The following is a 25217-nucleotide window of genomic DNA, read 5'->3' on the forward strand; positions in this document are numbered from 1 at the left end:
CATATTCATTCTCTACCCAATGAGTATGAAATTTTTGTCTTTTTCCTATTTCCATGTACTTGCCCCTTTCTCTTTCAAATATTTATTAATATTTTTTTTACAAAAAATAAATAAAAATCACAACAAAATAAATATGATTATATAAAAAAAATCAATGTCAAAAGGATATATATTTTTTTCAATATATCAAGAAAGAAATTATAATTGCGTAAATTTTAAATTAGAGTATCAATTATATTTTGGAAAAGACAGAATAAATGAGTAAACGTGTCTAGAAATAAGTTACAAAATAAAAAATAAAAATATTTATAATGTATAAATTCAATATGGAAATTGTTAGTAAAATTGGGACGAGTTTTGGATAATATACTCATCAGGATTTAACTCTAGTTTTTAATATTGTTGACATTTGTCACTGGTCATTGGTGTTAGTAGTTATTATATTTTGTCTTCATTTATCTTTCATCTTTCGGAAAGTGGTCAATTATACGGTACGTCAAGGAAAGTTCAGAATCTGATTGTATAGAAAAAAACATATTTAAGTTCGCAGTTCACAAATAAAAACCATTTATTTTTGTGTAAAATTAGGTAAATGGTAGTCGTCAAACTTGATAACTCGCCTAATCAATTTTGAAACCAAGTAGCTGTCTTTGGTAGGTGGTAGTCGTTCAATTCGATGACTGACCTAAAAAAATTTTAAAAAATCTATTTCAAGATTTTACTATTTGCTGTTCTTTTTGTACACTCAGTTCATATGTCGGCACAACAAACAAAATTTTCCTCGGTCATAAATTTCAATAAGCTATGTAAGCAGATTGAGCTTATCTTATGCTTTACTTTTGTAATGTAGATATGGTTTCTATGTTATGAACCTTATCTTAAAAGGTAAAGGTGGAAAAGTTTCATTAATGCTTCATAAAGACCTATGTTCTTAATCTCTCAATCTTTTGGATTGAATACTTCAGCTCTTTTTGGACGTTCAACCTTGAAGGAGATAGTACAATGTCTTTCCATATGGATCCAGCTTCACAAGTTGGGTTGGGGTGCTTGTAAAGTTCATAGATGTTGTTGGCAGAGTCGTTCAAGGTAGCAACCCTCTTCAAACAATCTATTTCATCTGGATCAACAAGCAATGTCTTGTCTCTATCTTTCCATCCTATCAACTTTACAACATATTTATCTGGTCAGTAGTGATACTGAATGTAGGGACCAAATAAGCCCCGTCATAGCAATGACAATAGTAAATGATTAGTAATGGAAATATCTAGAGACAGCATTCACAGTATATCTTGCAACTTGCAACAAATTTCATTCATTATGGTACATTTAAAAGAGAAAATGGTGGGATACAAATTTATTATTATCACTCGCATCTGTCCTTTAACACGTTCAAATTTACCCCTTCTTAAATTGCAGGTCTTTATCACCAGAGCAAGAATAAGAAATTTGAAATATGTGTACCTTAGGTGGACCTTCCAAAGAATTTGTACTATATAGCCTAGCATTGTCAACTAGCTGACAATAAGTCAGAAATGCATCAGCAAATCTCTTGTGCGATGTCAATTGTGACTTCACTCTCACTGCTCTTCTACACATGATAGCTCTCCTGGTTGGCATTCAAATTTGTTCAATGTTAGCAGAATACATTTCCACTGGGAGAATTATGTCTGGTCATTTGTCACATTAATACAAAGATTAGTGATGAATCTACCTTATGCCTCTAATGACAGCAAGGTAGGCATCACATATTACTCCAACCAGCTCTATCCTGTATGGTTTTCTCCTTTTGCCTTCAACTCGTTCTTGCTCTTCCTCAATTCGCTGCCAGTAGTTTTCAGTTACAGTTCCATCGCCATTCATCTTGTAGCCAGGTCCCATGCGGTAGCGGCGGCGGTGGACATTTCTAGCCATTGTTATTGTTTGCACAACAAATGGTAACCAGGAAAGTGTACCGTCCATTATTACATCACGCCCCTCATTTAGTGCTGTCACCAGGAGGGATGAGGCTGCGTCGGTAGATGATTGGTGTACCTGCTTGCAAAAATGACTTTATCATGCTATGACAAAAGCACCTAACAACAGTTAAATGACTCTCATAAAGGGAATGGCATGAAGAGCTTATTCAGAAATTATTTGGACCTTTGAAAGTGATTAATTTTTCTGTAAGTTCATTTTAGCTTATTTTTAAACAAGTTTCATAGTAAATTTTACCAAAATAAAATCTTTTATAACTCATTTCAATAACCATACAGTTTAAATTATGGAATAAACTCATGTTGTCCATGGTTGGCATTGCTTGTTATTTGGCCACTCATGCTGTTTGGAAATGTCTCTTATGGCTTCTCTTGTTGATGATGCTTCTCTGTCGATACTACCTCCATTGTGACTTTCACCACTATACCTGTTATCTCGTATGAAAAACTTATCGGTCAGCCAACTACAAGATGTGGGCTGCTGCTATCAAACAATATTTAAAGGCCACGACCGTGATAACCATCTGACCACAATGGTAGCACACATTCCAGCGAAGGGCTCTGCCCGTTGCCAACAAATTGATGCCTTGATGGGCATTGTAGTTTGGTTCTCTATTGTGCCCAACCTTCAACCGTCATTTAACACATGTTGTGCTATTTAAAACAAAGCCAAGAAAGTAAACTCTAATGATGTTCTACAGTGTGTTCACTTTGATGGCCATAAAACTTGAGAATATGGATAAGTAGACGTATCTTGGTAAGCTTGATCATTTGATGCCTCTCCCTCCTAATACAAGGACCTTTCAGTGGTAGTGTAACCAATACTTAATGGTTCTTGCTCATGCTGATTTGACACCCGAGCTTGATTCTTTCGACACCCAATATTCCTACGTATGATATAGTTAGTGAATAGTTATTGCGACTCTGTACCACACATGTTTTTGGCCAGTCCTCCACCTTTGTCTCGCACTCATCTAGTAGGGTGGTAATAGCGGTGGTCGTGCAAACAAGAGTTGTCGTTGCCATTATTGTAAAATCTATGGCTTATTAAAGTTGAGTGTCACACTAAATCTTAGGACCAATCAATCAGCAAACCTACCCCTTTTAAAAATTTCGTTACCTCTACCGATGACTATCACTGGTTTCTTCAATTTCAAGCAGCTCGACAATTTGCATCGCTTATCTCTTGTTACTGTTGTGGCTCAATCTGGTAATCGCGTAGCCTTTGTCTCTTAGCCCTCCTCTCTTGGACTTTGGATACTTGACTCTGATGCTTCCGATCTGATTTCAATTATCTTCATTAGAGTCTTTGCCTTTTGTTGCTTTTGCAAATGGCTCTCAAATTAAAGTTTGTGGCATTGGTTAAACTCACTCACTCCCTAATTTTACTTTAAATTCTATCACATTTGTTCCTGGTTGCTCATTCTATTTAATTTCCATTAGCAAACTCACTCACTCCATCAGTTTCTCTGGCTTGTTTGTCAATAATTTTCTTCTAGTTCAAAATTGAATTACTAGAAAGATGATTAGAGTAGGATATGAGTCTAGGGGATTATACCATCTTTGACCATTGACTGCCTGTGTCAGACCTTGACCATCAATGGCTTGGTCATCACAGTTTGGAAAAGTTGTGTTTTTTAGTTCCTAATCTTCCTTCAATGTGAGTCATGTCAATTAGGAAAATATGATGTCATTCATATAGTCCTCGAGTTAATGAATGTGCTGCATCATCTTGTGTTCTAGTTTAGTTCAATATTTGGGGTTTAGTCAAGTAGGTTCAAAAGGTATTGTCACATTTATTGATGACTTTTGTCAACGCTCTTGGACCTTCCTAATGAAAAATTATTTTAATGTTTTTTCTATTTTTTTTAAGCTTTTCACATGAAATTAATACTCAATTTAGAGATAATGCACAAGAATATATCTTTTCCTAATTCCAATTGATTCTGAAATCCAGGGCTTTCTTCATCAAACTTGTTCTCCATCACAAACAATGGTGTTGTTGAACACAGAAACCGCCAACTGGTTGAAACAACTCACACCGTTCGTCTCCTTATTATGTTGCTTTCACTTTTGGGGTGTTGCACTTCTTAGTACATGTTACTTGATCAATCACATACCGACCATCTGTTATATGCTAAAGTTTTGGGATTTGATTAATATTATTATTGGGTTGTTAAGATTTAATTAGTTAGGATTTTATCATTTATTTATTTTATTAGGATTTTATTAGGATTTCATCATTTATTTAATTAGTTAAGATTTTATTAAGATTTTATTAGGATTTTATTGGGATTTTATGATATTTAGTACTCTATAAATAGAGTATTGAACTATTATTTGATATATGAATAATATATGCAGTTTGTTTCCTTTTCTCAATTCTCTATCATTGTTCTTGTTCTTGGTATAATCGGAAGCCACCTAAAGGTTCCCTTTGTCCAAAGCCTAATCGTTCTTCGAAATCTCTTACGAGAGGACCTAGACGCTTCTACACACGATCGTTCATATCACCATCTTCAATAATCAGACACTATACTCTATTTTGTCCCCACAACGGGAATCACTTACTCTAACTCTCCATGTCTCTGGTTTTACCTTTCATTTTCATAAACTTATTCTAGGTAAAGATAAACTTTTTGTTGATGTTACTTTCTTTGAATCTATTTCATTATTCACGGATACTGTTGTCAATAATGCTCCTTTGGTTGCTCAACCAGATGTTCTAACTCGATCATTATAAATAATACTCCTCTGGTTGCCCAACCTGTTATTCTAGCTTCGACTATCATCACTAATACACCTTCACCGATTGTCTATCAGCAATGGTCGCAACATCCACCAATGCTTGCAACTACTGATTTCCTAACACCATATGTTGCTCCAAACGACCCTCTAACCACATCTGCCGAAGAGCTTCCAATTGCCCAGCGAAAAGGTATTCACACTTGTAATCCTAATGTTGAATATGCTTGTACTAATTTATATCACCTCTTATCTCCTTTCTATTTTTCTGTAATATCTTCTTTTGATTTTGTGTCTGTTCCTAAGTCTACAAGTGAAACTATGGCTGATCCCTGTTGGTGTGTTAGATGAGATGGCTTCTTTACATGCTAGTGGCACATGGGAGCTAGTCCAATTACTTCCAGAGAAGGCTACTTTTGATTTTCAATGGGTATTTATAAAGAAGGTTGGAGTGGATTGATCGGTTCAACGCTGGTTTGGTGGCTAAAGGCTATACTTAGATATTTTTGGTCTTGATTATGGGGCACTTTTGGTTGTATTGGATGTATACGGTGAAGGTTGGACTGGATGGGAATATTGATCGATTCAAAGGTAGGTCGTTTGGTTGCTAAAGGCTATACTCAGATCTTTGGTCTTGATTATGGGGCACTATTTTCTCCTGTGGCCAAGATTACTATTGTTCATCTATTTTTCGCCATGGTTGCTAATTAGATATTAAAATTATAGTCCTACATTGTGAGTTACATGTAGAGGTTTACATGGATCAATCCCTAGGATTTACTGCTTTTGTTGGCTCTCACCTCGTTTGTCTTTTGCGACACTCCTTTTATGGTACGACTGAATGCGAAGATATGATATGATTAGGCAGAATGTAAATAGGGATATAAGATAAATTTATAAGATATGTGGGGATTTTATTTTATTTTGTTACCTTAATCATCATGTTCATATATTATAAATGGATTAGTGTGTATGCTCAGATACACACGATTCCTGTAATCCTACAGTGATATGTGTGTCTATATATATGCAGAGAACAGAATACAGGGAAATAAACAGAGAAGAGTCCCAATCATGTCACCAGTTCAGCTGTTCGAATCATGTCCTGATGCCCTCTTGCACTGAGGGCCTTATAGATGACATCTGATTCTTTGAAGGCATCGGCCTCAATGATGACAGCATTGCCTGCTGCTCCTGCCCAGAAAGGTCTGTTTGAATTTCATGAAAACAGAATTAGGTTCTTGTACTTTGTTTTGATGGTTTGAGTATTTTACATCGTAAGACAGATTATATTATTGAAAAGCTTAATTATTCGTTTTTTGTGCCGAGAAAATGACTTCTCTTACTCTTTGAGAATGTCCTTGAGCACAGTGCTCTTGCCAGCTCCCATGCCACCACCCATGAAAAGAAGCACTGGGCTCCTATCACTGTGAGCCACTGGGGCCATCACCTCTGTGCATTGGGAGTCATCATTTGTCAGTCCCATTGCTTTCATTTCTTCCACTAATGTGTTGAAAACTCTAGCCACCTTCAGATTCTTGGTCACTCTGTCGATCCTTTGTTCCCTGTGCACAGGATACTATTTAGGTTAAAAAGGAAATGTGACATGTTCATTCTGTCTCAAACCAACAGGGATGCACCTTGAAAACTGACACCACTCACTAGTTACAGAAGATGGTTTATTCATAAACACTATTCTTTTTTCATTTGTTGCTACTTCAAAAAGGAATGGGAGAAGAAAGAAAGCTCCATCATAATTTCTTTCCTTATTATGTTTTGATATTGATTTCTAGGGGCAACTGAAATGGTAAAATCTTTTATCCCTTTAATAATATAGATATTCATATCCTGCATCACAACATGATCATCACATCGATTTCAAAGATGGTTCAATAAGTATTCTCAGATAATAGTAGTAATATATACCTAGTTGCCGCCATAACTATGCGCCTGAGCTTTGCTCTTGGTTCAATTTCAGAGCTAAACACCTGCAATTCCAAACAGCAACAAAAACAGTTTTTTTACCTAATAATATATCTTCAATTTCATGTGTAAATATGTTTCTGGATCCTCAATTTTTATTTATTAAAATTAGTCTTAGTTACTGCGTTTTAGAAACACTGATTTTACACTAATTGCCACATTACACAGGCTGGCACGAGTGGGTTGGGGTGAAGACTCCTTCCACCAATTTTTACAACATAAACATGAAATCGTCATCTTTATAACGTGTAGGGACAAGACAAAAATTGAGCAACTTAAAAAAGATTTTATAAACCGATATAAATGATTCTGACGCTTGTTTATAGGTTCACATAAAATGTAGATACCTGACTTATCAAAGCATCACCAAATCTCCAATGGAATGCAAAGTAGCTGAGAATGCATCTCTCAAACTCCTCCACAAGCTTCACAAAAAGCGAATCAGCATCTGGTTCATTCTCAAAGAAGGCGTAGAGATCATCTTCACATCCCTCAGATTTCCTTATGTATTCAGCAGCCAATTTACAAAGATGAGGACAGCATCTCCTATCTTTGAACCCCATTTGCCTAGCTGCACCAATTCAATAGCAGAATCTCACGTACAAGTATGATTAACATCATGGTATGTGACTATATAATATATATAAATGTTTATGGATCCATAATTTTATCTGCATGTGTAACTGATGAAAAATATTGGACATACATTATTATTACCTACGTAATGAGGGAATTTTTCAAGCTTTGGGGTGTGGTTTGCCTTTGATATTCTGAGTCGTGGAATGATCTTTCGATCTCTCATTTTCTTAACTCGATAATGCATTGCTGCAGCAAATATCAACCCAATGGAGGAAGCCACCACGATCTCTGTGAAGGTGGGCTTTCCATTATACTCTGAATTAACAAGATTGAGGTACGAGTTTCAATTCACTTTGCACGTTTGTTAATATCAATAAAAGAACCAAATACGATAATCTCATTCATTCATTCATGCATGCGTGCATACATGCATGCATGGTAGTTGTGTTGTGGGAGTTTTTTACGTACCTCTGTGCATGTCGGTGAGAAGTACAAGAAAGAGAGCATGCATGCACCACCGGAGTTGTAAGAGATTGTGAATTAGTGTGTCTGGATCGCTGCTATTTTGATTTCCGAAGAATTTGATTTTATTGGTATTGCGTTGAAGGAGTTATTGTCTTCACACGTGGCTTTGCATGGCAATGGCATCGTCATTATTGCAATTCTTTTTTACTAAGTGATGTAATTTCAGTCTCCTAAATTAAGAAAAGATAAATTAATTTAGTTATATAGACATGGCAAAATGAAGATTCAATTACAGGAATTATAAAGTAAAAAACTTCTCAACTTAAGAACATCAACAACCAACATTACACGATTTTGTATAATTAATATAGTAGAATATTTATATGTTGATTTTCTTGTTAAATATTGCTCCACCCTTATTCTAGAAAACTAAATGTTGATACTTTAATATATTCATGGAAAATAAACTTTTTTTTATTAAAGATTGCAGATTATTATTTTTTCTTTAAAAAGTAAATTACTCATTTTAGAGAATTAGATCCTAAAGAGGGGAAATAAGTATTTATAGCGTAGATAGAAAGAGATTTATAATGGTATCTTAATTAAAAAAAATTATTGATTCAGTTATAAGGGTTTTAAATAATGTCCAAGAGAAAGATACTACACAATTCATGCAACCAATGATCTTGAGTTTTCACCCAATAAATTTCCAAAATTCTAGAATTGAAAAATACGTTCCCAAAAAGAAATATGGAACAAAGCTTTCTAAGTTCTGAAAATAAAATTTTGGAATAAAATTAAAAAATCTATGGTTGTATTTGGATTGAGGAGTGTATTCGTGGAGAAGGGATATGTGAATATGTGAGGATTTGAGAAGATGTTGAGATTGTTTGGATTTAGGGATGTTACAATGATTTTGTGAGGATAATTTACTGAAGTTTGTGAATAATATGATGATAGAGAAGAAATTTTGAAATTATTTTAAAGATATAAAATATAAATTTACAAATTTATCATTGTTATTAAAAAATATTTAAATAGTAAATTATAATATTTATTTTTGTAGATTTTAATTAATTAAATTTTTGTAAATTATTTTTTGAAAAATATGAGTTACGTAACACAATTAGAATTATATACATGTAAAAATTAAATATTGTTACATAAAAATAAATAATTTTAAATTTTAAATAAATATAAAATTTTAAATATTTAATGTATTATTTAAATAAAGTTATGAAATATATAACAATTTAAAAAATTATATTTAAAATTCCAAATAAATAAAAATTTTAAATATTTAATATTCTATTTATATAAAAAAATAAATATATAAAATTCATAAAATATTTAAAATTTTAAATAGATAAAAATTATAAATATATAATCTTCTATTTAAATACAAATATGAAATAAATAATTTTTTTAAAATTTTAAATAAATATAAATCTTAAATATTTAACGTCTTACTTAAATCAAGAAATATATAAAATTTATAAAATATTCAAAATTTTAAATAGATACAATTTCTAAATATTTAATGTTAATAAAAATAAAAATATATAATTTTTAGAATATTCAAAATTTTAAATAAATACAAAGCTTAAATATTTAATGTCTTATTTAAATAAAAATATAATATATAATATTTTTAAAATATTCAAAATTTTAAATAAATATTAAATCTAAATATTTAGTGTCCTATTTAAATAAAAATATGAAATATATAAAATTTTTAAAATATTCAAAATTTTAAATAAATATAAATTTTAAATATTATAATTAAAATATTATTTTTATATTATGTATTAACTGACTTTGGAATATGTGATGATCATGTTTTTGTCTTTAACATATAAAATTGATTTTCATCCTATACAACCAATTACAAAATTATTGATTTTCACCATGTAGAAGCATAAAATCAATTATGTCTTCAAATATCAATTATGATCGATTCCACGATTCCAACATCCATAAAAGAAGAGAATCGATTAGACTTCTTTGTAACATGAGAATCAATTTTAAATGCACCGATAAACATAAAATTAAATTGATTATGGCTTCTATACAATCACCATGAGAACCATTTTTCATGACCAACAAAAAAGCTAAAATCAATTCTCCCTTGAGTATAAATGTCTTACAAAATCAATGTTTTCTTTGTATGTAGTGTCTCAAAGGCTCGGTATCACATGCAGTTTAAAAAATAAGGATATTGCAGTAAATTGTTCTTAGTCTACATGACCACACCCGTTGATCATCTAATAAAGGATAGGTCCAACACAAACACTCACTAGTATAGACTCTGATTCTATATTAGAAAGTGGTCTTTAAGTCTAACTAAACCCCATAAAACCGACTCTTGAGATGAGGTTTGCACTCCCTTATATATAATGAAATATCTTCATCTCTAGTCGATGTTGGGTCTCTAACAATGTATAATCTTTTTTTATTCTAATTTTTAAATTATCTCCACTCGTTCTCCGTCTGTGTCCTCTCTTTCAAATTACTTGATCCAAACAAGTAAGACACTCGTTTGTCAATTTGCGATTGGAGGACATCAAGAATATGGAAAACAACATCCAAAAATATATATTGAAAAAAGAATTTTAAATAAAAAATATGAAAATATATTTTGAAAAGTCTGGAAAGTTATTCTAGAAGTTTAATCTAGAAAAGTGTTCTAGAAATTCAAATTTGTAGATGTATTCTGAAAACTCAAATTTACACCGTCACTCTATTTAAAAAAACTAAAGAAATTTTTTTGGTCATTTTACTTAATATGGTGCAGGTTTAAATTTATTGGGTAGATAAAGTAATTGCCATGGTAAAATAAGAGATGCTTTCCAATAAAGGTTTTTTTTTGAGATAATGGAAAATAAATACATATTGCCCAAAAAAAATCAAATCAATTTGTCAATTACCCGAGATTAGGTTTTTTTTTGGAACTTAATCTAATTGTTAATGAATTTATTTTATTTTTAATATATGTTCTAAATATTTCCTTACCATCACATTTCAATTTGTATATTTTAGAATAAGTTTCGAAGTGTTTTAAAAAAAAAGAAAAAAAAAACGACTTTCTTAAAAGAAAATGGACATCCATGTCAATGGAGCAAACTCAAACTCTTGTAATTTAAGCAATCTTATTCTTTAATGATGAAAAGATTTGTACTTCTACATCAAATGATCACGTGACCACCTAGAATTTCTTTATGCTAAACATACATAGATAAGGTTGCCTTGAATATAAAACCAAACTGCATATAGCTAAAAACTATATGAAGATCTCATGTATGTATTGTTTAACAATTATGTATTTGTTATTTTACATCTAATTAATTTAATTTGAGTATGAAAGTATTTTCCTCGACACTTTCTCTTGTGGTCAAATTTTTATAAGATTATAATCTTAATGTAAAATAAGGAAACTTAATAGTTAGTAAAACGGACTTCTTTTTAATAAGGAGTACACTTAAAATTGTACTGGTGTCATATGGTTCTTTATAAGATCGTTTGACATCTATCACAGGATCAAGTAAGATTGTTCAAGACAACATGGGTTTTTACAAAAAAATTATGACAAAATAACTTGTAAGGGGATGATTTTCTCTATCTATATACTATAAATTGGTTTTATCTCTACTGATATGAGGTTTTCAATACATATAACTAGATATTTATGGATGGTCTAACAGCAGGTGACATGATAGATTCAACAAACATCGTTAGTATAAACTCTAATATCTTACTAGGAGGTGAGTTTAAACTCATCCTCACAACATCAACTTGTAAGATAAGGATTACTTCCAGTTATATACTATAAATTGATCTTTTGTCTATTTAATGTGAGATCTCCAACAAGTCTCAAGAAATGGAACACTAAAAATATATGCACCCTTTGACAAGAGAACATTATGATATAGAGAAAGATGGGCACCATTTGACAACAAGTCATCTTGTACACCATTTATGACACCATCTTCTCTAGTGTTTACAACCTTCCTTAAAGAAACAACACTGAGTTGGTTCACGAGGTTGTCCATTTTCTCTGTAAATTATTTTGACACCCTTATAGCTAATTGTCACACAATTTGTTAATACCATTGTTCAAACCAAAGAGGAAGCCCCAATAACATTCATTAATGTTAACTTCAAGGCAATAGATCCTTAGTAGGACAATCCTATGGTCATATCACAAACTCCGCAATCACAAAACAATAATTAAATAAGGAAATTTGGTAGACATAATCTTTTGGAGATTTTCAAGTGCTTAGAATTGTTGAAAAGTGATATACAATCGTATGATGATAAGAAACTAGGATAAGTAGTCAAAAAGGAATGTATAATCGTATGACACCCATGAATAAATTGATTTGTACATGAAATTTAGTGTGGGAAGCACAAAATATTGTATGATCAAAATTCGATATCTCATCGTCAATGTAAACACATTCTACATAATATTACTTGATAAAACTTGCACTAAATGTCCATGGGGCAATAGTCTTCATTCCGCTCATTGCCATGAAGTTCCCTTCGATAGGAGATAACATAATAATTGTGTATGTTGATAAAAATAAATAGCAAGGAAATGTTCTTCAACTACTTTAAGAATTACAACATCATCATTAGAAGCTTTATAGTGTCCACAAGGGACGAGTGACACTAAAATTTTCATAATGATAAACTTATATTTAGTATAGACAATAATATAAATGTGGTATACCGAGAAAAAGCTACCCATCTACAATTAGGAGCAATAGGCCAAAACACCAACTCGACACCTTGTTGTTTGATAGTGACAAATACCTCTTACCGAAGTATTACTTAACAATTAGAACATTTTTTCATGGATGAATGTATCATGTCAGACATAAATCCTAGTGCCATATGTCACACTTTCAGTACACAAAGAAGTGAAATTAATGTCTTATAGGAAAAGAAAGTTTGGAGAAGAAATAACACCAACAAATTTGTAAGAGGAACATGTTGGATGAGAATTTATTCGCAAAATCCACTATATCACATGACTTCAAACTATGTCGGAGTGGTTTTTAATTGATAGTTAGAAATTTGACATGGAGTTTTAGGTTAGAGATGCCTTATTAATGAAACATTACCCAACTTCTAGAGTTCTACAAAAATTAACCTTATAGGTTAGATCATAACTTGATCCGTTGAATTTTGAAATTTAGCATAAAAATATGAATCAAAAGGAGCAATAAAGACACAATGCCTAATTGAGTTTATCAACAAGTTATGGAAAAAAAAATGGCTATTTGAAATGAAATTGTGAATGCTCCATGTGGATGGATCAACAAATGAGAAAGAGAGTGACACCAACATAATACTCGAAGGACTAGGGAATTTGTTAGTCGAACAATCCTTATATTTTAATTCCAAATGTCCAATAATCAAGTTGAGTATGAAGAATTCATTGTTGACTTAATTTTGATGAAGGATGATCAACGTAACAAAACTCTTATATGTTGAAGTGGTTCCCAATTGATAGTTGGGCATTTGACATGGAAGTTTTAGGTCAAAGACCCCTTATTAATGAAACATTGCCCAATTTTCAAAGTTCTAACAAAATTGACCTTGTATGTCAGATCATCACTTGGTCCGTTGAATTTTTAGAATGTAACATCAAATATGAACCAAGAGGGTCAATAAAGGCACACGGCGTAATTGAATTTATCAACAAATTATGACAAGGAATTGCTATTAAAAAGAAATTGTGGATATTCTATGTGGATGGATCTCAAATAAGAAATAGAGTGACACTAACATAATACTCAAAAGACTAGGAAATGTTAATAGAATGATCCTTTTGTTTTGATTTTCAAATGTCCAATAACTAGGTTAGGTATGCAAAACTCATTGTCAATCTACTTTTGGCGAAGGATATTACTGTAACAAAACTCTTATATACCAAAGTGGTTCTCAATTTACAATGGAGCATTTGACATTGGAGTTTTAGATAAAACATTTTTGTTAATGAAACATTACCATCACCTGGTTGACATGCTTGCACATTTGAATAAAATTCATGTCAAACATGTTCATAAAAAAATAATGTTTGAACTTATCTTTTGTCAAAACTCTCTAGTACTACGAGAAAATGACAACATTAGATAGTTATCAAACAAAAGCTTTTATCTCCCACAATTAACACACAATTTTGTGTAAGATACAACATAATGGCTTGTGCTAATAGAAAGTTCATTTGGACAACTTATAAACACAACGAAACTTATAAATATATGATTAAATAATTTTTAGTTTATTAATAAATATAAAAATAAATAATTTTTAGTCTTTAATAAATGTTTAGATTTTAATTTTTTTTAGCTTTTCATAAATTTTATTTCTGTTTTGATTTTGTTCAATATTGAAATTGGTAAGTAATAAATGGTCATCAAGTAATCTATGAACACTTGAGTAAGATTGTTTAAATAACTTTATAAAAAATTGTAAATTTTGTTTTCAGTATTTAATAATTTTTTTGTTAATTCTAAAAATTGCATTTATGTGTTTTATATTGTTTAGTGACTTTTTAAAAGATAAACTATCTATAAGGTGATTATGTCAACTATGAGGTAAGATCGATAAATATATTAATATTTAAAATAATTATTTTACATTCCAATAACCAAAAATCACAATTAAATTTGAACAATTAATATGACTTCTTACATCCTAATATCTATAACACTAAAGTATCTTTTCGTAAATTTATGGAAAAAAATTAGGAAATTATATTCTAGAAAAGATATTTTTTCCAGATTTCTTTATATGAACAAGATACTACCAAATACAAATGAGTCGACTAATATTAATTTGTGTAATGAAGTGCTTTAGGATTTGAATATTTGTAATACTAATTTAGTTATGAATAAATTATATTACAAAATAATTATATTATGTCTGTTCAAGGTCTCTAAAGAAAAAAAAAATTGAATTATTTCTGTGAGAAAACTTCTCGCCACCACAGTGTTATAGTTGAGATTAAATTTTAGCAAAATGAACTAGAAAAAAAAAATCCGAAAAAAAGTACTATTCTTCTCTGTTACATTTCAAGAGAATTCGAACCATGTGCCAAGAAAAAAAATCCAAACAGATACATTATCCTCAAACCAATTCTCAGTGTGGACCAAATATTTTGTAACCACACACAAACTTTCCCATAACTACAGTGGCAATTTACGACAGACACCATCTGATATTTTTGTTCCTAAGACATATCTTTGTCTGAACATTTCTACTCTTTCAGAGAACAAACTCCGATTTTTCTCTACCAGCAAAATCATGGGCCCACTTCTCCCTAGAGAAAAAAAAAAGGAACAACTAAGAATTCAGCTGCTAAAGCTATCTGATATGCAATGATTACTACTGATTCTGCAGTTTGGTCTAAAAGCAGTGATTCATGTTGGTGCACTAACTTGAGCAAAAGGGTATGGGACGACCAGCAGCAGCACTGATGTTTGGGGAGGACAAAGTAGTAGAATGTTGGTCTCGAAGGCGTAAGAAACGAAACATTGCCGCTCCTGCCACTGCTCCACCACTGGGAGCCACCATATATATCCATATGTTCTTAAACTTCCATGAGAGAATTGCTGGACCTAATGATCTTGCAGGATTCATTGATCCACCTGAGACTGGCCTGCAACAAATAACCAATGACTTTGATATTGCAAAATAAGACTAACAACATGTTTTGTAACAGAGAAATAATTGTTTTCTCAACAAGAGCAAAAATGTCATTACATAACAACCACAAATCATTGTTTGAAACCAGGTTAATTATCTTAAATAAGTTTAACAACCAGGTTATCCTTTGAATCGAAGCTAACTACAAGGATCACATAAGTTTATATCATGTCCTTGTTGATCACATTACCATCTTAATTTTGCAATATCTAAAAGTAAGTTAAAACAAACAAAACTAATTTAACCAAGCACTTTTGAAAGAAAAAAAGTATGTAAAGTAGGTACCCTGTGATCAGCACAGCAAGGCCAATTGCTATACCAGCAACAAAGCCAGATAAATGGCCCACCTGCACAGTGTTCCAAGTTTTAATTAGGTAGTTGCATATTTAAGAAACTTAGGTATGTAACCTTGTTGCTTAGTCCTTACTGATTGAGATTCAGATGTCAAAGCTGCAACAAGGAACATGATGATGAAAGTTGCAATAAGCTCCACCCAGAAGGCAGAGGTGCACCCTTGGAGTGGCATGGTCATGATAGCATCTGATTTTATGCCGTATACAAGGCAACCTATGTATGTTGCCGACATAGAACCTACTATCTGTGCTATTATGTAAACTGGAACCTGTTCAACAAAATAATGGTACGTAGTCATAAACTAATCAATTATACCACCAGAAATTTTAACAAGGGCTATCTATGCCTTGCTATGCTATGCTAGCTCTTGTTCTATTATTATTATCACCTTGAACCATGGAAATTGACCCATTGTTGCAAAGGCTATTGTGACAGCTGGGTTAACGTGCGCACAAGATATTGGCCCTATAGAGAAAATTATCACCACCACTGTTAACCCTGCTGTAGCTGCATATTCCGGAAGCCCCACAGCACCCTTTTGGAATTGTGTGCTTGCACTGATTCCACATACACAGAACATCAAAATAAAAGTACCCACCATCTCTGCCATTGCCTACACAGCAAAAAAATTGTACTTTTCATTTTACAAAACTTTATACTTTGTTTCTAGGCAAAATAATAGGCACACTATTTGGTTTCTGTTTTGATCATCATGTTTAGATTCTTTTACAGCTTCAACAGGATTTTCACCTAACATGTTGATAGTATTAACACTTACCCTTCTCTCATTAGTAATAGTCAAAAGTGCTACCTCACATTCCATACAATGCTATTCACTCCTTGCGATGTTCAGTAAATTATGAATTGCTTGCTTTGTTTAGATGTTTTCTAAAATCCAATCAGAAAACTCTTGACAAAATAATCAAGGGACGGTTGTGTTCTAAAATTATGCTTCAATGAACTTCTTTGTAAATATACCAGAAGACAAATAAATTAACTTTCTCTCATAAGCTTAATTCATTGTACTCTCTTGTTTTTTCTGTAAGGATTTAGGAAGAAATTTACTTAAACAATGCCTAAATATAATCAGATAGGTTCTTAATACTCTTACCATGCGAGCATAATTCAGGTCAATTTTGATGGAAAAAAAGTGGAGGACAGATTTGTTGTCCAAAAGATATGTATGTGTTGATGTTGCAGCTCTATATCCAATGTCCTTATCGTCCACAGAGAAGCCACTGCTTGATGCATAATTTGAAGAATCAGGTGATGGATGGTTTTCAAATATGTCTGTCATGATCAAACTTGTCTAGAACACAGCTTGGAGGAACAAAAATACTTCAGTAACAGTCTTTGATGAGACCTCATATATATGTAGAGTAAGTGCAAAGAACATGTTGCCAAGAAAAAGTTGAGTTCTAGCATTCCATGGAACTGTCATGATGCAGTAATGTGGGGTAAGTTTAACTACGGTTGGAACCCTTTTGTTGCTCACACATATTTAGCTTTCTAAAAGATTTTCTGAGAAGGGCATCAACATACGATTCATGTGTTGCTTGCATTGACGTAGGAAGAACAGTTTGTGCTTATTAACTGCTCCAACGTAGAATTTAAAACTATTACTTTTTGCTTATTCTTTAGTATGTAGAATCCAAACTGAAAGCTAGCACTCAACCACTTCCTGTCTAATATTACCAAGTTTTGTTTCTTATCATTCTACCTCAGTTTCTTCAATCCCTTTTTCTTGAATTCGCATTCTTCATGAATACATGATATGATTATGTTTGAAAAAGAAACTTTTTCATCGAACAAAGAACTATCATGTTTGGCTGTCGAACTCACTTATTAAATTTGATGTAAATTGTGTCTTTTTCTTTGTAAGTAGATCATATCATACTAAAAAAATTTACATGTTCATGTTTGAAGCAAGTCAAAAGAAAGTTGTAGCCATAAGAAATTGCAAAACTAGGCAGAGTATATGCCATTTTTTATGTATTAGAATTTTCTATATGGTCAAAAAAAATATTAATAAATTCAATATCAACCATTGAAAGAAATAATTTCTAATTGAATTTTACTTACTTTTGGTTGATTCATATTAGTTGAGATAAAGTCTTAAGATACTGGTAAATCATGTTCATGGAAAAAAACGACTTTGTAAATAATAAGTAGTAAAATAATTAAATTTTAGATGGTAATTTGAATTACCAATTATAACACTACCATATAGTATTCTTATAACGATTATATAAATCGATATTGCTTTCCATTAATATTAATATGTATTTTTTTTAAATCATACTAACATGAAAAAAATTACTCAAAACTACTCATTTATTTTACATATTATCTCTAAAAATTACATATGATTTTAGTATTGTAATCGTAATGATTTATTTTTACTTACTTTTTTTTCTATAAGTTCTAAAAAGTATTTTATTATTTATTCTAAAATTATTTTTCTATAAGTTCATCTAGCTGTCATGTTGATGTCATCAAGAATCACTATAATAAATGTCGAGTTATCATGGACAAAAAATGAAAATAATATGTTTGCAAGAAATAAAAACAAAGAAAAATATATAGGGATTAAAAACAGAAGTAACATGTTAGAAAAAAAACATTAATATACTTTTCATCGTAAGGGTCTCTTTGTTTCTAGATGCGGAAAGATGAAAAATCAAAGAAAATATGAATTTCAAGAATATAAAACTAAGAAAATGTGAAAAACTATAAAGTTATAGTAATATATTTATGGACATTAATAATAATAATGATAATGAATAATAATAATGATGACACTATTATTTTAATTTCTATATATAGATAATATAATAAATACAAAAAAAATCTAATTTTAAACAAAAACAAATTATAATCAATATTTAATAAAAAATATTAAACACAAAATTCTTATTGACATGTCCCTCAAATTGATCTGTTTGGTCAAGGATTAGCCTTAGCCTTGGTGAAGATATTTGCAAGTAGAAGAAGTTGTGATGTAATATGTGAAAGATATAACATAATCATGCAATGCTTCCCTCATAGAATGATATTTCACCTCAATGTGCTTAGTGAGCTAATCGAAATCAAGTTTTTAACAATCTGAATGAAACTTGCACTGTTAGCATAGAGTGGTGTGAAAATGGTTTCACAGAAGTTAAACTAAGCCAAAAGACCACAAAGCCAAATTATATTAGAGCAAGTCATTTACATAACTTTATATACTTAGATTCAATTGAGAATTTAGAGACACAATACTACTTTTTACTCTTGCAAGAAGAATGGACCAAGAGAACATGAACCAACTAGTGAGTGATTTCTATATATCAGGACAACTAGCTCATTTTTCATCATTATAACTAACCACATTAAGAGATTGCCCAACATGAAACAATAGGCCTCAATTATAGGTGTAATTATAGGTGTCTTTAAGGTAATGAATGATGTGATGAAAACAACCAAATGAAGATGACGAGGAATTTGCATGAATTGACTCACTTGCTAGAGATTGTTAATAGTAGTTTAGGTTACTCACCTGATTCAATATAATAAACATTCCAAGAAAATAATTTGATAGACACTAATTTTATAAACCAAAAATAATTTGTCATTATATTAAATAAATTAAATATTATTTTAGATACTAGAAAAATTATTAGTATCTAAAATAATTTTGTATTGTTAATAAATAATTTCTAAACTGATATTTAAGTAATTACTAAAATTTTAGTTACTAACAACCAAATGATAAATATAAGTATAATGAAGACGTGGATGTACATGAAAGAGGCAAAAGGAAAGAAAATCAAACCCAAGACCATGAGAAAGAAGATGATTGACTAGAAAAGAAATAATTGTTTTATAGAACTTTAACTCAAAATTTAAGAGAAATCAAGTGTCGATTTATGCATATGTAGGGATAAGAATGTTGAGATAATATACTTTTATGTTGTAAAACATCACGAAAAACATGTGAAATATAGTGTTTCACTAGAACCAATCCATAACATCTTAAACATTGTAAAAAATTTAACTTTAAGAAAAAACAAAGTAAATCCAAGTGAATGAGATATAATCATGTTACAAAATATTTCTAATTAGCATTAAATAAGATATGAAAGACACCTCAAATGTTACTATAAATAATTTCAAAACACTTTTCAACGCAAAGAGTGTGGATAAGAAATAAATAAATAAAAAAACTTGCTATTTTAACATATTTGAACACAAAGCATTTAAGTCAAAAAAATCTTGCTATTTTAACATGTTATTTTGGGTGAGGAGATGTTCCTCTTGTTAATAAGTTCACCAACACAAATCTCCATTATTTTGTTTGAATCAACCCCATTTAACATAGGGGAAAAAAGCATCAGGTTTAAAAGTAACACACGGTACTCCAATATTAGACTAAACTTAATGCAATATAATGGATAATGTTTTGTCTTGTTTTTTAAAAAAAAAGAAAAGGAATTTCACCTTAATGGTAGTTTTGATATTTGTCGAAATAAGTTATTATGTTGATAACCAAAATAAAATTATAATATGATTGAAAAACAACATAAACTCTTTTTAAGTTTTGTCCAACATTTTAATAAGAAAAAGTGAATTAAAAAAAAATAAGAGATTGATTTTAATTGTTGTTCATAGCATTTCAAGTAGCCGAATTTGATAATTTAGAATTAGGACTATCTATTGTCACACTTTGAGCCAATTAAAAGAGATAAAGCTTTGAAAATGGAGGGAAAGAAAGACAGAAAAATAGTAACGGAAAGATATATTAATATTTATGTCTTTATTTTAAATTAGTTTAATTTAAATATTTTTCCATGTAAATATTTCACTTTATACTTTTAGTTTCTGTTATTATTTCTTTTAAATATGTGTCACTCTTTACTTTGAGTTTTTATAATTATTTTGTCTTTAATTTCTAAGAATATCATTTTTATTTTTAATTCCTAATAACATCAACTTCATATCAACAATTATGTCAAAAGTTTCACAAAGACAAAGATGATAGAGATTTAAAAAAAATCAAATCATTTATCAATTTTCTGTTGTGTTTACTTGCATATATAGAATTAATTTATACTTGTAGATTTCTTAATATCACATCCATATTTATAAGACTGATTCAAAATAAAACCTATTATTTCTAATGTATTATTAATTAGAACACAAATGTGTGAATTTAAAAATTAATATGATAATTAAAATCTTTTTATCGAAAATTTTTATAGTGTATGATATCATATATTAAATCTTGATTAGAATATATTCTTAATAATTTTGATATCATATTAAAGAATAAATTTAAGTTTGATTTATTTTTATAAAACTAATTTAAAAATTAAGATTTATTTTTATTTATATATTAAGAATTAGTCTTATCTATAGAGGAATAAAATAATACCTATAATATAATAGCTATAAGTTATATTGGATTCTTAAAATGACATTCAATTTTACTAGTCTTATAAGGTAATGTATTATATGGTGTTAAGAACTTAAAAAAAAAGTTTTAGATTCAAAGTTGTTATTTTCATTTACTCCAACTAAAAGCTTTATTTATCAAAAATAAATTGATCACAAAACATATTGTCCATTAATGTTCCTACATCAATGTGCACAGAATCCCTACAGCAAAACACTTGCTACGTCTTAGGATGCATGTTTTGCTAACCTTTTATAGTTGACTAATTATTGTGTTCATGTCTCCCCTACCATGGTCCATTGTCTCCTCTGTTTTTTATGTACCAAAAATTTCCTCAGAATATTAGTGGCAACTTAAAAAATTACTCAACTAATTGAACTAGATACTTTAAGATACATATAGATAAATTAACTGATGGAAAGTGAAAAGAAAATAATTAGGTCGTTGCAACAATAAAGAAGAAAACTTGAATTGTTTGGCTGTTAATTTCGTTTTCAGGTCTTGCTAAAAATTGTCAATAGAACATGGTTAAGGAATCATTAAATAAAAATTTGTCGAAGATCTAACATTTTTTTTTTTAAAAATCTCCCCTGAAAAAGATCTGGTGCAATATTATAGATTTTGTAAGAAGAGGAGTACTAACACTTTCTTAAACATATCTCTTTTAAGAAATGATTCAATATTATTTAACATTTTATTAAAAACTAAAAAAAAATAGCAAAGTCGAAAATAAATAAGTGGGACAAACTAAATTTGTATTTTTTTCAATAAATTTTATCTAATAACAGAGAGTGGTTTAGAGAATTTGTTAAAAGTGTGAATTTTGAAGTATACTCTGAAAATGTAGTGGAGATGAGCACTTTTGTTTGAACTTTTGAAAGAAAATTGTTATACACTAACACTTCACATGATGGTTTTCTGTCATGAGTCATTACATGATGGATAAAGATATTAGGGAGGAATGCAACAATGAGGTTTTGACTTTTGAGTGAGGTGCAATAGCTTTGCAGAAATGTGAATAAGAAAATTTATAAAAGCCTACATGACTACAACAAGGGACTACAGAGAGCTACACTTGGACCACAGTGCAATTGTAGAGAAATTATTTTATAGACCAGAATTGTTTAATCTGATGACTAATCTTTATGTGACATGTAATTTTATTTTGTAGTTTGTAGAAAGAATGTGTCACATAATGATTGGTCGGATTACATGAACTTGGATCATGTAATAATATATCTTGCAGTTGTAGCATGAAAGAGAGGTTTGTCTGCTGTTAGCTGCTCTATTGAGTTATGATAATAGAATGGAAGTTAATGTTTGGTTGTTGGGAAATAGCCAAAAAAGGCAGGTTTAGGTTATGGTGTTGGTGGTGTAATTGGTGGTTCAGTGGCATGTGCATGCCAGCTTTGCAGCTGCCAAAGAAACATGTAGTTTGTTATCTGTGCTTTCTGCAGTCTCTTTTAGGTGGAACTTGCTTGGTGGCTTAGGTAAGTGATCTGGAATCTGATTCTATGGAGCCTCTGCCCCGTAATTAATCAATCATGGAATGAACCAACACTGCAGTCTGCTTTGGGAATTGGGATGACCCTACCAACTCTTTTTTAAGGCTGTCTCTAACTGTTCTTTTTATTTCATCTGTACCAAAATCAAAATGATGACTCAGATGAAAGTAACAAGCATTTGATTACACCAAGCGTGTGGGGTCAAGAAATATGTTCTGATGATGCTAATATTGCACAATATTTTAAGAACTATTCTGCTCAGAATGTAGTTCTAAGGATCAGTTTGATGATTTTTAGTTAAAATGTCAATTTTCACATGTTTGATTCAAGTCTGCAGTCTGCTTCTTTCAATGCACCAGATAAAAGAATTTTTTTAAAGTCATTTAATTCTGTTATAATTATTAATGCATTTTTTGCAAACATAATATTTGGTCATGTTTTTAACCATATTACACATAGGTACACACACTACTTAAATTTTGAGATATAGTGCAAAGTTTCAAATATTTTTATTTAACCACCTTTTTTTATCTGTTCTTTGTATGAAGGGTGCCACATTCTTTGGCTGCTCATTATTTTTAGAGTCATATTCATCTAGAGTTTGTTCTTACCTAGTTTTCAACCAGCTTTACAAATTTATAAAGTCATAAAGGTATATATACCTGCTTGAGGTTTTCTTTCCATCACAGGTGAAACACTCCAGAATAATTATACTGTTCTTTTCTCCTTTTGTGCAATTGAACGGACAAGAGATACTTCCCGATCCATACTCTACCATCTTCATGTTCCTGTAACCTGTAACTGCAGTTTCCCTGCAAAGGATGATGTCAAGATTGAATCACACAGGCTGAACTACTAGACCAACAGTACTAGCTATATAAAAACTGTTACATATTCTGTGACAGCCATTTTTATGGGTTGTAAACTATAAATACTTTACTACTGAACACATGGATCAATTGTTACATTATTGTTTCAGTTTAATCAGTAGGATTATTTCAGTTTAACCAATAATCGCAGTGTCCTTCTAAATATTCAACTACGTAAAAATACTCAAAAAGAAAAAACTTCATCCTTCACATTTGTCCTACTCAACTCGAATAAAATTGTTTCTAGTGGAGGATATTTACAATGTTTACCCCAAAAAAAAAGTTAAGTTGCAGCTAGTTATTTCTTAGCTTGGACTACCATTTCTCTGTACTCATACTAGAGTGCAACTGTAAAAGGAGACTCTCAATGAGATTCAGACGCAAATGATTGGATGAGTAACAGTGTTCCATCCAATCATTCGGCAAATAATATATTTAATATATCAGTATTACCTAAAGATGAATTAGATTGAAACTTGGTGAGATTAAGCTTTATGCTGGAAACAATTCATGATTGTGATCTCAACAAAGCCTGTCTTGTGTCTTGTGGCGTGTGCTTTTCCATGTGATTATTGTGAAATAACAACAAAAAGTTATGAGGAATCTAGTGATAGTCTTCTCATTACATCAGTTGAGGAGCTTTAAATAAATCAAATTCACTTGCCTTTCTTCTCACATACTTCTTTTCTGATTCTGTAGTTTTAGTTTTCTGGAATCGCGAAGGGTAACTTAAACACCTGGTAAAAATAGTTTGTCCTGAACAAATAATATGATTCTGGAGAATAATGAAGAGATTGTTCCCCAACAGAACACAAACAAGAAAAAACTTATTATGCTGCTTAGGACCCAAAGACAACAAACAAACAAACTGGAGTTTATCAACAAACCAACACATCTACTCATATGAACAAAATAAGCTATAGATGAAGTGTAGGGACTTGAAATTATGAGTTATAACCACCTGAAAGCATAGACAATAACCAATTAGTCCTACTACATACCCGTTTTATGCAATCATTCTTTGGTCTTCAATTGCCTTAGAACTTGCTCAAGAGCACGACATCACGAGAAGATTGATAAAAGGAAAAGAAGTTTGTTTATGTATGTACTAAGGAAGAAAATAGTGTCTGCTTGGATGCTGATGCTGAGGGGAATGAAGCCTGGTCCGAAATCATTCAGAAGAGTTTTGTGTGAGACTTCTTATGAATGATCTCGAACCAGACGACATTCCCCTCAACTTTTTATGTATATATGGCAGACAGGGGAAGGGTGAGAGGTAGGGAAGAAAAAAGAGAATATGATGAGAGAAAGATGACTAAAGTTTTTGATATGGCCATGCATTATTTTTTTCATGGGGTCCTTATTATATACGTAAGTTTCAGAACAGATTCTTGTTTCTTCTTCTCTCATTTGGCCGTTGAGGAGATTCTTTCTTTGTTCACATGATTTGGAGTCCACTTTCTACACTACCCCTAACTTGCTTTTCACACGTAGGATTTTCGTTTAATAATAAGAGCTGTTTCCATCATGAATCCTTCATTCATATAAAATATGGTTTTTTTGTTTGACAAGCTAACATTTTGTCAGAACGTTG

The 25217-nt window shown here is 30.9% G+C and overlaps 2 protein-coding genes across 12 annotated transcripts; both read right to left on the reverse strand.

Annotated features, from left to right (window-relative positions):
- Nucleotides 1-923: 923 nt before the first annotated feature.
- LOC137829383 (P-loop containing nucleoside triphosphate hydrolases superfamily protein) lies at nucleotides 924-7614 on the reverse strand (the record flags this gene model as incomplete). Its single annotated transcript, XM_068636187.2, has 8 exons — nucleotides 924-1163; nucleotides 1462-1606; nucleotides 1712-2031; nucleotides 5800-5926; nucleotides 6065-6283; nucleotides 6645-6706; nucleotides 7049-7272; nucleotides 7419-7614. Coding segments are annotated over 8 exons (1533 nt in total), but the record flags the coding sequence as incomplete, so codon positions are not given.
- A 7179-nt stretch (nucleotides 7615-14793) lies between these two features.
- On the reverse strand, nucleotides 14794-24960 carry NIP7;1 (NOD26-like intrinsic protein 7;1). 11 transcript variants are annotated; one of them, XM_068636719.2, is made up of 9 exons: nucleotides 24625-24846; nucleotides 24288-24360; nucleotides 23417-23566; nucleotides 16927-17053; nucleotides 16204-16428; nucleotides 15889-16083; nucleotides 15747-15808; nucleotides 15194-15414; nucleotides 14794-15075 (listed from the first exon to the last, which is right to left on the reverse strand). In XM_068636719.2, the coding sequence occupies exons 3-9, from the start codon at nucleotides 23536-23538 to the stop codon at nucleotides 14942-14944; spliced, it is 1086 nt and encodes a 361-aa protein (XP_068492820.1). In that variant the 5' UTR covers nucleotides 23539-23566; nucleotides 24288-24360; nucleotides 24625-24846; the 3' UTR covers nucleotides 14794-14941. The 11 variants fall into 11 exon arrangements, with proteins under 11 accessions (XP_068492820.1, XP_068492818.1, XP_068492822.1 ...); XM_068636717.2 differs by having other exon boundaries at nucleotides 24077-24360; XM_068636721.2 differs by having other exon boundaries at nucleotides 16927-17124; nucleotides 24077-24360.
- Between the last annotated feature and the right edge of the window lie 257 nt (nucleotides 24961-25217).

Source organism: Phaseolus vulgaris, chromosome 7 (genome assembly GCF_051622355.1).
Source record: "Phaseolus vulgaris cultivar YP4 chromosome 7, ASM5162235v1, whole genome shotgun sequence".
Lineage (NCBI taxonomy): Eukaryota > Viridiplantae > Streptophyta > Magnoliopsida > Fabales > Fabaceae > Phaseolus > Phaseolus vulgaris.